General features: G+C 38.2%; 1 protein-coding gene across 3 annotated transcripts; it reads left to right on the top strand.

Moving 5' to 3' along the window:
- The first annotated feature begins 285 nt into the window (after positions 1–285).
- On the top strand, positions 286–11,087 carry LOC129191453 (TPA-induced transmembrane protein). 3 transcript variants are annotated; one of them, XM_054794822.1, is made up of 8 exons: positions 287–633; positions 1,210–1,293; positions 1,453–1,512; positions 3,663–3,795; positions 3,890–4,050; positions 5,510–5,580; positions 5,667–5,867; positions 10,185–11,087. In XM_054794822.1, the coding sequence occupies exons 1-7, from the start codon at positions 577–579 to the stop codon at positions 5,851–5,853; spliced, it is 753 nt and encodes a 250-aa protein (XP_054650797.1). In that variant the 5' UTR covers positions 287–576; the 3' UTR covers positions 5,854–5,867; positions 10,185–11,087. The 3 variants fall into 3 exon arrangements, with proteins under 3 accessions (XP_054650798.1, XP_054650797.1, XP_054650796.1); XM_054794821.1 differs by having other exon boundaries at positions 10,188–11,086; XM_054794823.1 differs by lacking the exon at positions 10,185–11,087 and having other exon boundaries at positions 286–633; positions 5,667–7,306.
- Positions 11,088–11,426: the final 339 nt, after the last annotated feature.

Here is an 11,426-nt window from a genome sequence, read left to right as displayed (position 1 = left end):
GAAGTGAAAGTGACGAGAATAGAGTATTTATAAAGGTAAACTTGTACAGTACTGAAGTAAATGTACTATAATATTATCTTTCGCCTTCATTATTGACTTCGTATGTCGTCTGTGGTTTAACATTTCAAATCATTGTCTTAACAAACACGCCTGAAAATTGAGGAAGTCAAACTAAAATAAACCAAATGCAGCGTCATTAACAACTTTAAAATGACAACAGATTTGGCTTCCGGAAAATTGACCAATCAGACGGCTCAGGTGTGTGTGTGTGCTCCTTGACGTCATAGCGACCGAAACCTGCTAAGTTTACCTGTCAAAAGTATCGTAGGCGGATCTGTGGACGTGGAGATTCGTGTCCAGGACTGGTTTCGAAACCTGCCCGCGTCTATTCAGTCGGAACCGAGCAAGGAGTTCATCCACTTTCTACCTTCTTTTGAGACGTTCACGTCTCCTCGGAAAGTCCTGTTTCTTCTTCATTGAACACGAACGCTGAAACTGTCAAGACGCTTCCGGGTTTAAAGGTTTCAAAGTCATTATTTGATATATATATATCTATATGTATATTCACAAATCAACATGGATATTGCGATGCAGACCATTAAAACCAATGGAAGCGACGCCGCGGCCCATCTGGTGAGTTGTGAGTCCACAAAATCACAATAAGTAAACATAAAATAATAACACTTCACCGAACTAGCTAACAACGTATGGCGGCCATTTATTAGCAAAGTGGTCGACCCCAGGGGCTTTTACAGCCTGTTGCGAAATGTTTTAACTATATATGGTCTTATATATTGTTTCCATTGGTTGACCAGCCAGGACACCTTGTGTTTTATTAGCCCTAGCTAACATGCTAATGTTACAGTGGACAGCTTTGGCTTCTTCCGATGTCTTTCTGTTGTTATTGATGTAAAAAAAAAAAAAAAAAAAAAGCCGCTAATGGGAGGCATTCAACCAGCGGCCTGCTGGCCAAATTGAGTCCATGAATCACATCAGATTGCCTAGTGCAGGTCAAAACTTTACAGAGGCTTCCTAAAAACAGCAGTGCTCCTATCACTTAGAGGATCTTTGTATGGTGTTTTTGTAGTAGGTATTTTAAAAACAACAGAGCACTCTTGTCACATAGAGGATCTTTGCCTGGCATAAAGACATTTCTTGTTTTAATTGATGAATTGATGAGAAATGGTGAAATTGTAGTGTGTGCTTCAGATGACCACCACAGCAGGAAACGGAGACGGTCACGCCTACAGATGCCCCGACACAGCCGAGACAAGGGGGCTGCTGGGAGCTCAGGTGATGGCATCTCAGGTCACATGTGAAGCTGTGCTGTGTTGTTAGTCCATTTTGTGAGGATGTGCATGAGTCACCACGCTTACCATAAGTGACTTCCTCATTTGGAGGAAAGGGCAGTGCTTCTGAGACGAATGTCAATGTGTGTGTTTTCTCCTTCAGCACAACGGCCATAACAGGGAGACGCCGTCTGGACGCGTGGCAGCATACACCAGTCCTCAGGTTGGACACCTACCTACCTACCTACAAACCTAGAGCGGGTGAAATAAGTATTTAACACGTCACAATTTTTCTAACTAAATATATTTCCAAAGGTGCTACTGACATGAAATTTTCACCAGATGTTGGGAACAACCCAAGTAATCCATACATACAAAGAAACTAGAACAAATGAGCTCAGAAATTAAGTTATGTGTAATAATGTGAAATGACACAGGGAGACAGTATTGAACACATGAAGAAAGGGAGGTGCAAAAAGGCATGGAAAGCCAAGACACCACCTAAAATCTTCTGTAATCAAAAGGCAATCCAGCCCTTTGTCAGTGCAAATGAATAGCTGCTGGTTCAGTCCTAATTGATGGCCTACAAACAGGTCTCATTGCCAAGGTGTGAGTCAAGGGTAACGGCAAAGAGCTGTCTCAAGACCATTGCAAACTAATTGTTTCAAAATATAACGATGGCATTGGTTACAGGAGCATATCTAAGCTTCTCAATGTTCCAGTGAGCACGGTTGGGGCCAGAATACGCAAGTGGAAAGTCAATCATACCACCATAAATTTGCCTCGATCAGGTGTTCTTCGCAAGATTTCTGACAGAGAAGTGCAAATAATAATCAGAAGAGTTCTCCAAGAGCCAAGGACCACCTGTGGAGAGCTTCAAAAAGACCTGAAATTAGCAGGTACTGTTGTCACAAGGACTGTGATTGGCTGGCGACCAGTCCAGGGCGTACCCCACCTCTCGCCTGAAGTCACCTGGGATAGGCTCCAGTCTTCCAGGTCCTGAAGCAGCAAAACAGCCCCAGACCATCACACTAAACCCACCATATTTTACTGCTAGTATGATGTCCTTTTTCTGAAATGCGGCATTACTTTTACACCAGATGTAATGGGACACACACCTTCCAAAAAGTTCAACTTTTGTCTTGTCAGACCACAGAGTATTTTCCCAAAAGGTATTGGGGATCATCAAGACGTTTTTTGGCAAAATTGAGACAAGCCTTAATGTTCTTTTTGTTCAGCAGTGGTTTTGGTCTTGGAACTCTGCCATGCAGGGCGTTTTTGCCCAGTGTCTTTCTTATGGTGGAGTCATGAACACTGACCTTAACTGAGGCAAGTGAGGCCTGCAGTTCATTGGATGTTGTTGTGGGGTCTTTTGTGACCTCTCGGATGACTTCTCGCTGCGCTCTTGGGGTCATTGTGGTTGGCCTGGCCACTTCTGGGAAGGTTCACCGCTGTTACATGTTTTCGCCATTTGTGGATAATGACTCTCACTGTGGTTCACTGGAGTCCCAAAGCTTTAGAACTGGCTTTTTTAACCTTTTCCACACTGATAGATCACAATTACTTTTTTTCTCATTTGTTCCTGAATTTCTTTAGATCTCGGCATGATGTCTAGCTTTTGAGGATCTTTTGGTCTACTTCACTTTGTCAGGCAGGTCCTATTTAAGTTATTTCTTGATTGAGAAGCGGTGTGGCAGTATTCAGGCCTGTGTGTGGCTAGAGAAATTCAATTCAGGTGTGGTAAACCACAGTTAAGTTATGTTTTAACAGTGGGGCAATCACTTTTTCCACACGGGGCCATTTAGGTTTGGATTTTTTTCCTCCCTTAATAATAAAAGGTTTCATTTAAAAACTGCATTTTGTGTTCAGTTGCGTTGTCATTGACTAATATTTAAATCTGTTCGATGACCTGAAACATTTAAGTGTGACAAACACACAAAAAAATAAGAAATCAGGAATGGGGCGAACACTTTTTAACACCACTGTATGTCCATTTCTCTATCTCTCTCCATCTTGCTCCATATCTCTCAAGCTCTCTCTATCTCGCTCTATAATTCTCGATCTCCAGCTCTGTCTATCTCTATCTCTGTCTCAATATTTCTCTCTCCTTCGCTCTATCTTTGTCTTTCTTGCTATCTTTCTCTTTATCTAGCTCTGTGTCTTGCTTTCTCGTTCTCTCTTTCTCTCCTTCGCTAACTCTCTCGCACTCTTTATCTCTCTAGCTATCTCAATCTCTCTCTCTCCATCTCTCACTGTTACTATCTCTATATCTCTCTCTTCATATGTCTATCTGTCTGTCTATCTATATTGCTGTCTAGCAACCTGTTTGTGTATCTGTATAATGTATGCTAAGCTGTGGTATTGATGTTGCAGGAGAGCGCCATGTGCAGGGTGAAAAAAGAGCTGAGCGAGGTGGTCTTCTGGAAAGTGCAACTATGGATGGCGGTCGTCATGCTCTTCATCCTCGTGGTCGCCGTCGTTCTCATCTCCCTGGCGGTGTGCGCCGGTAAATATTCAAGATGGCTGCCCCGCCTGTGTCGTACGCGCCGCCCGGGTGAGTTCTTTCTAAAATGTCGTCTGTATTTTTCCTGCCGTCCCAGCCGTTCACGAGGACGCGGATGAGAAGTTCGACCGCTCAACGTTCAGAGTTCCTCGCCTCTTCAACGGTAGCTTCAGTCTTCCAGGGCTGGTCTTCAGCGAGGACCTCCTCATGGGATCCTCCAACGAGAGCCAAGCCCTGGCGAGTGTCCTGCAAGGAAAGGTTGTATGGCAACAAGCCACTAGGGGGCACACTCTATTTGGCTGCTATGATATGCTCTGATGTTTTAATCATCCTTTATTCATTTCCTTCTTTGAAATTGTCATTACCCAACATCTTAACTCAAGCCGTTTAAAAATGTTTAAAGTTAATTTTTTAGACAAGAAAAAAATGATATGAAATAAATAAATATAAAGCAAAAACTTCATTATACTGTACATTGTTTTTTTTTATATATTTATATTTAATATATAATTACATTTTTCCCAGTTTAAATTACTCAGAAATATCTACACTAGTTAGTGAAAAGCCTATATTTACAATAAATACAAATATTGTCCAATTTTACTTTACATACATCGTAATATATTGAATTCATTTATTGTTTTAAATACTGAGTAATATCTTAACTGAAGTCATTAAAAATGTTTTGAGTTAATATTTTAATTTGAGCACCTTAGGTACAAATTTATTTGGATTTAATAATATGTACACATTGATTTATTGAATATAGTCATAGTTAATGTTATATATATATATATATATATATATATATATATATATATATATATATAAATATATAAATTACTCAGCAACAGCTACACTTCAGTTTAAAAAAACCCATATATTTAGAATAAATTTAAAAATTATGCAGTTTTAGTTTATGTTCAAAGTAATATATTGATATAAGTAATATATTGATATATTTATGATATATTTATTTAGTTTAGTTTTTAATTATGTAACATCTTAATTGAAGTTATTAAATGCTTTAAGTACATTTTTGAGATCATGAAAAATGTATTTGATCATCCAAGGTACAACTTTATTTTGATGTAATATTCTTATACATTGATATATTCACAAGTAATATATAATTAGACTTTTAATAGTTTCAATTACAGCGCAAACTTAAATAACTTTAAACAAAATCATAATCATATAACAATTTTTTAAAAATGTACATAATTTGAATGGAACACATAGAAATATATTGGATTTATTTGTGCATTTTTAATTACTGAGCAGAGAGCCATATGCAAAGTGATGAACTTAATTTGATATACTTATTATTTCATAGTGCTGTTTTAATATGAAGGAAATGAATGAATCAATTAGAACTTTATTGCCATGGTTACAGAAACAATGAAAATCAGTTTGGCGTCTCTTCGTAATTAGCAGCATTGATGAAAAGAGATCAAAGTCAGAAAATCATTTATTTATTCATGCATTTATGTTTATTACTTTATTAATGTGTGTAATTGCTAGGCAACATCCAAACAAGCTTATAGCTTCTTGGGGCTGTTATGATATGCTGCGATGTACAGTATTAACTAATGCTTTTCTGGTTGGAGTGAGACCTCCTAATTTGCTGAGCTTTGCTGCCATGCATGCTAACGTGCTAACCTTGGAATGTACTTTCATGTTCGCACCCGGTCGACCCCCACTTCCTCCCATGAAGCTGACAGGCCTCTACAGATCCTCCCCCGCTCTGGGCCGCTACTTCTCCAAAGCTGAAATTTACGCTCTCAGGTCAGCATGACGTCCCACTTGTTCCATTTATTACACCTCAATCACAGCACTGAACTTCTGTCCTTGTCTTCCTTCTTCTTCTTCAGGAATGGCTCAGTCATTGCCGAGTACCAGCTGACATTCCTGATGCCCGAGGAGCACGAGGAGCAGCTGAGGAGCTTCACGCTGAGCAGGGAGATGGTCTACAACGTACTCCGACAGTTCCTCTGCGAGCAGGACGACCACGCCTCAGGGCCCTTGTACATCGACCCCGTTTCCCTCAAGTTGTTTTGAAGAGCGACCCGGAGGTGGGTTCTTTTCTTGGTTTCTTTGTGGTTCTCCAGAGTGCATGTGATGCAAGTCATGCAGGAAAACCACACACACACACGTGGCGTAAAACTCATCTTACATATCTTCTGTTGGACGTTTTAGACACGCCACCCTCACCAAGTACCAACAACAGCATTTAACAGTTGAGCTTTTGTGCATTGCTGACAAGTATTAGCGTATAAATGTCATTATTTGCATAAACTGTATGTGTTGGTGTAGACTGCGGGGTTCAATGTGGGGACACTTCATTAGGTACACCTGCACAATGTAATGTCAACCTGTAGACAAGGTTTTCTCATATTTTCATGACCTTATTGGGGTAAATTTGTGCGTCCATATATTAGAAACAGCTCTCATTATGACGCAGCGCATTTCCACACCACTGCAAACTACAAGCACAAAATTAAACATTTAAATACAAGCATTTGTTAGCAGAAAAATGTGTCTTTGTGATGACTTTGGAGAAATGTTCTAAATGGAAAATATGTAGCATTATTTGACAAGCATTTAAAGTGCTCATGACACCAAAAAAAAGTTTGAAAATGAAAGTACTCACTTAACTCGTTCAATCCCAGCCACTTTTCAACAGACAGTACCGGCCATTTTAGACCATGCTCTTTCAAGGCACACAGAGTATTGTGTTCTATGGCTATATAAACATATAACCTACCAAAAGAAAAATTTGCCTCCCGTCTTTCAAAATAAAAGACCGGTTAGCTCGTACAATAGATCTAGTCAACAAAATATGGATTTACTTAATGAAACTGACAGATGGACTGCAAGCTAGAAAGACGAGTGACAGCAAGTCATGTTTTTAATTCAATATGCGGGCAGTATGGAAACAGTTGTCCCGCCAGGTTTGCCGACACATCTGACGATGCAAAAGGAGTCTTTTAGAAACGTGAACTATCTTACTCCGTCTCCTCGAGTTTTCCAGCAAGAGCCTTCAATACAACAAGCGGGCATAATATAAAATAATATATAACAAACAACGACAACTCATCCAGAACTGGACCATAACCACTGAGAAAGCAGCAGAGCGAAGCAGAACTTCCGGGTCTGGTCTGGCGTCAACATCACTAGCTGCTGCTCCTCCACACCCGGATGAAGTCACAAAAATTTGTAAAAATTGTAAATATTTCAATATTCGATCGTATTGTCTAACATAGGAATTTCATTGTCATTTTTCATGGCCGAAATAACAAGATGAACATGTGTTTTGGTGTCATGAGCCCTTTAAGCATACTGTACTGTATATACGCAATAGAATGATGTTGTAAGTTGGCCGTTATTATCTTTTATAAATAAAAAAATATATACTTGATCTCATTAGATTGCAGGTGTACCTCGTGTGTATTTTAAATATGATTTTATGATGTTTCCTCACAATTTGCAATAAACCTGAAGTAAATGATAATACTACCTCTATTTGGTGTAAATTTGAGGATATTGCTGCTGTACTCCCAGTTGTTTTACCTGCTTGAACAGCAGAGGGCGCACATTTTCCTTCTGCACTCTTTCCTGTCTTGGTATCTCATGTCAGGGGTGTCAAAAGTGCAGCCCAGGGGCCATTTGTGGCTCGTGTCTGTTTTTTTATTGGTCCGTGCCACATTATAAAATAAAGTGCAAAAAAAAAAATGGAAAAAGTTATAATATTATGGGAATAAAGTCAAAATATTATGGGAAGACAATTTACAAGAAGAAAGTTTGAAATAGTTGGGGGAGGGAACAGCAGAAATGGAAAAACGGAAAAACGAGCTGTATAGAGTCTGTATAGAGTATAGAGTATAAAGTAAAAACATTAAGAGAAAAGAGACAAAAACTCACAATTTTGTAAGAATAAAGTGGTAATGTGAGGGAAAATATTGTCACTTTCGTAGAATCCAGTTGAAAAAGTCAAGAAAAAATATATTATTTTTTGGGGAAAAAGTTATAGTTTTAAGGGTATAAAGTCAAAATATTCAAAAAAGATGTTGCAGTTTTACAAGAATAAACTCATAATATTATGAGGAGAAATAATGTCACTTCAATAATGTAGAGAAGAAATATTAAAGAAAAATGTAATTTTTTAAAAATCGTACTGTTATGAGAAACAAGCAAAACAAAATAAAGTTGTTATTTTTGGAAAATTAGGTTGTGGCAAAAGTTGTAATATGATGGGACTGATGTCATAATGTGATGGGAATAAAGTCAAACTATGATGGGACTACAGCGAGAGTTGTGATGTCACACGCTTGAAAAAAACGTCAAGTCTTGGCAGCTCGCCGTCTTATTTTCTGGCCAGCACGTCTGTCTGCGCCGCTAACAGGATTAAAGCTGTTTGTGCCAAATAGCCCGGTCATGAACAAACATCCTGACGCTATTTTCCATGTATTAATGGGCCCTGGCTGCTGGGTGAACACAATGCGACCGCACTGTTATCACAAACGACATGCTGAAAGGGGCCATACAGTGCCAGTCAAAAGTTTGGAGACACCTTCTCATTTAGTTGCATGAGAAAGTGTTTCCAAACTTTTGACTGGTAGTGTGGCCTGTATGTTGTACTGTACATCCAAATGCATGCTGGGCAGTCATGCTTTATTTCCATGCGATGCTGCATGATGGTCCTGTGTTGGTCTTTTTAGCGCATGAAAAGCAAATGAAGAACCCGCCAGTCACACGCCGTCCAACCTAAACAGGGTGTGGTGTCGAATGAGCCTCATGCGCCTCCATCTTCTCAATCCCTTCATTCAAATCTCCTAAAGACAGATTTACTCAAATAAGCACACTGAGCTTTGATAGCCTGTATTTTTATTAGATTAGCCCAGCAGCGTTTCACTGATCAGCGGTGCTGCTTAAACTTGTATCCATCCATTTGAGGCCGGAGGCACGCACACTCATTGTTCAACATGTTGGATACATGTCTGCTTTGTGCATCTAAGTCACCTTTTTTCATATTTGCTTGACTTTGTGCAGCTATAAAAGCTTAAAGCATGATGGAGCACATTTCTGCAAAAACATGATAATAAAATTCATTAGCATTGGTGTCTTTGTAAAGGCAGATGTTTTGATACAGGTTGGATTTTGATTAAATTTACTAAACTAAACTAAATCAGTGGTGTCCAAAGTGCGGTCCCGGGACCATTTGTAGTTCCCTGCTGTTTTTTATTGGCCCGTGGTACATTCTAAAAATGAAATTTAACAAGGATCCCCCCCAAAAAAGCACAGTTTTTTAAAATAGCAGTAAGTCAAAAAATTAAGAGGAAAAAAGTTGTAATCTAATGAGAAAAAGTTTTAATTTTACGAGAATGACGTAATTTTATGAGGAAAAATAACGTAATTTTAGTAGCATAAAGTTGAAATATTAAAGAAAAAAAATACATGATTTTAAAAAAGTTGTAATGTTATGGGAAGCAAACAAAACACGGATTAAAAGTTTGGAAAAATAGGTTGTGGAAATATTATGGGAATAGTCAATATACTTATTGTGGAAATATGCCTTTCAATGTCATTTGTCATGGCAGAAATAACCAGATGAACATGTGTTTTGGTGTCATAAGCCCTTTAAGCATATATTCGCAATTAAATGACTTCATAAATTGGGCGTTATTATCTTTATAAATAATTTTTTTAAAAGTTATTACTTAGTTAATTAGTTACTACTTATTAGTGTGCAGGTGTACCTAGTGTGTATGATTTTATGATGTTATATCACAATTTGTAATAAAACTGTCTATAAACTTGAAATAAATGATGGTGCTGCCTCCAGTTGTTTTACCTGCTTGAACAGCAGAGGGTGCACTTTTTTTTTCCTGCACGCTTTCCTGTCTTGGTACTGTATCTTATGCCAGGGGTGTCCAAAGTGCGGCCCAGGGGCCATTTATGGCCCGAGGCTGTTTTTTTATTGGCCTGCACCACATTCTAAAAATATTATTTAGCAAGAAAACAAAAAAAAAACAATAGCAAAATGGAAAAATTTGCAGTAATTTTTGTTTGTGGAAAAAGTTATAATTTTATGGGAATAAAGTCAAACTATTATGGAAATAAAGTCATAATATTACGAGAAGACAATTTACACAAAGAAAGTTGAAATAGTTGAAAAATTAAAAAAAAAATCGATTTCTGCTGTTTTTTTTTAAGTTTTCTAACTATTTCAACTTTCTTGTCTTTTCATCATGTTATGTTTTTTTTGGTTGGATCCGAACGTAATTAATTTTTGTATTCATTAACATGAATTCTTACATGTATTTTTTTTTTACATTTTCTTCCACCCATCCATTTTCCTCCGCTTATCCGGGTCCGTGTCGCGGGGGCAGCAGTCTCTATAGGGAAGTCACTTCTCGGTCTCCAGCCACCACTTCCAGTTCCACCAGAGGACACGAAGGCGTTCCCAGGCCAGCTGTGAGACATAATCCCACCAGCGTGTCCTCGGTCTGCCCCGGGCCTTCTACCGACTGGGCATGGCCGGAACACCTCACCAGGGAGGCGTCCGGGAGGCATCCGGACTAGATGCCCAAGCCACCTCAACTGTCACCTCGTACCTGTTTGCCTTGGGAGACCCTAGGATCACTCGGGCACTCAAACCCCTCCACCTCGATAAGGTGATTACATTTGAATTTTTGAAAATATTTAATTTCAAATGTAACTTCATTTCTAGTTATTTAGAAAATAGACAATAAATAATAAATATTTGGTTGCGTCCACTACTATGTGATATATAAACTTGAAGTATATCATAATTAGCTATTAATTGTACAGTTATGTATAAGGTTTTTGGATGGGTCAGAATTTAATTCATTAAAATTAATCATTACATTTTCTTTGCATTTATTTTTATCTTTTAATTTTTACCAATATTGTATTACAGTAATTGAAGTTGTAATTCACCTTAATTTGTAGTTATTCAGAAAACAGACAATATTTGATTGCATGCTCTATACTAGTATATGATGTATAAGTCAGTAAGATTGTGTGTGTGTTCTGATACGTGTATGTGTACTGTATATTTATTTTTGGTTACTGTATACTATTATTTGATATGTTTTTCCCCTTGCCAAACATTATCTAAATAAAAGGGTTTCATGTTTTTCAGTTTTATGGAGATGGAGATGGAAATGAAAGCTTATGTTTTATGTCCACTTTGTCTAAAATAGTCCAAAGCAAGTCCAGTCATGGCCAAACATTTTGGGAGTGACTTCAATTCCATGCACCATTTTGTTTGTATTTTCAAAATGATGATTATTATATTTGTACTTTTTTTAAAATTGACTTTCAGTATGTAACAGAAATGTGGAATATTTTCTTCAAAAAGAGTTTGAATTATTGAAGTAGAAAATTGAAGTGACTCCCAAAATGATGATGCAACAAAAAGCAGGATGTCCATTGTGGGACCTTGCATTGATCGATTGGAGGAGAGAAGAAGGTCAAGCCGGGAGAAGTTGTGTTCCTGCACTTTGGCGGCCATTGTTGGCATGGACATGAAGATGAGCATGCCGTGCCGTGCTCTTCTCAGAAGTCCTATCCCCGTTATCCCATTAAAGGGTTATGTCTGCTTTTGG

The sequence above is a fragment of the Dunckerocampus dactyliophorus genome, chromosome 12, assembly GCF_027744805.1.
Source record: "Dunckerocampus dactyliophorus isolate RoL2022-P2 chromosome 12, RoL_Ddac_1.1, whole genome shotgun sequence".
Classification (NCBI taxonomy): domain Eukaryota; kingdom Metazoa; phylum Chordata; class Actinopteri; order Syngnathiformes; family Syngnathidae; genus Dunckerocampus; species Dunckerocampus dactyliophorus.
Note: the sequence above shows the minus strand (reverse complement) of the source record. Positions and strands in the feature narration are given on the sequence as shown.

Bases quoted from the DNA above. Each gene is read 5' to 3' on its own strand.
- LOC129191453 (XM_054794822.1), top strand. From the start codon at position 577: ATGGATATTGCGATGCAGACCATTAAAACCAATGGAAGCGACGCCGCG. The intron at 634-1,209 runs GTGAGTTGTGAG...TGTGTGCTTCAG, and splicing joins GCGACGCCGCGGCCCATCTG to ATGACCACCACAGCAGGAAA. The intron at 4,051-5,509 runs GTTGTATGGCAA...CCTCCCATGAAG, and splicing joins CGAGTGTCCTGCAAGGAAAG to CTGACAGGCCTCTACAGATC.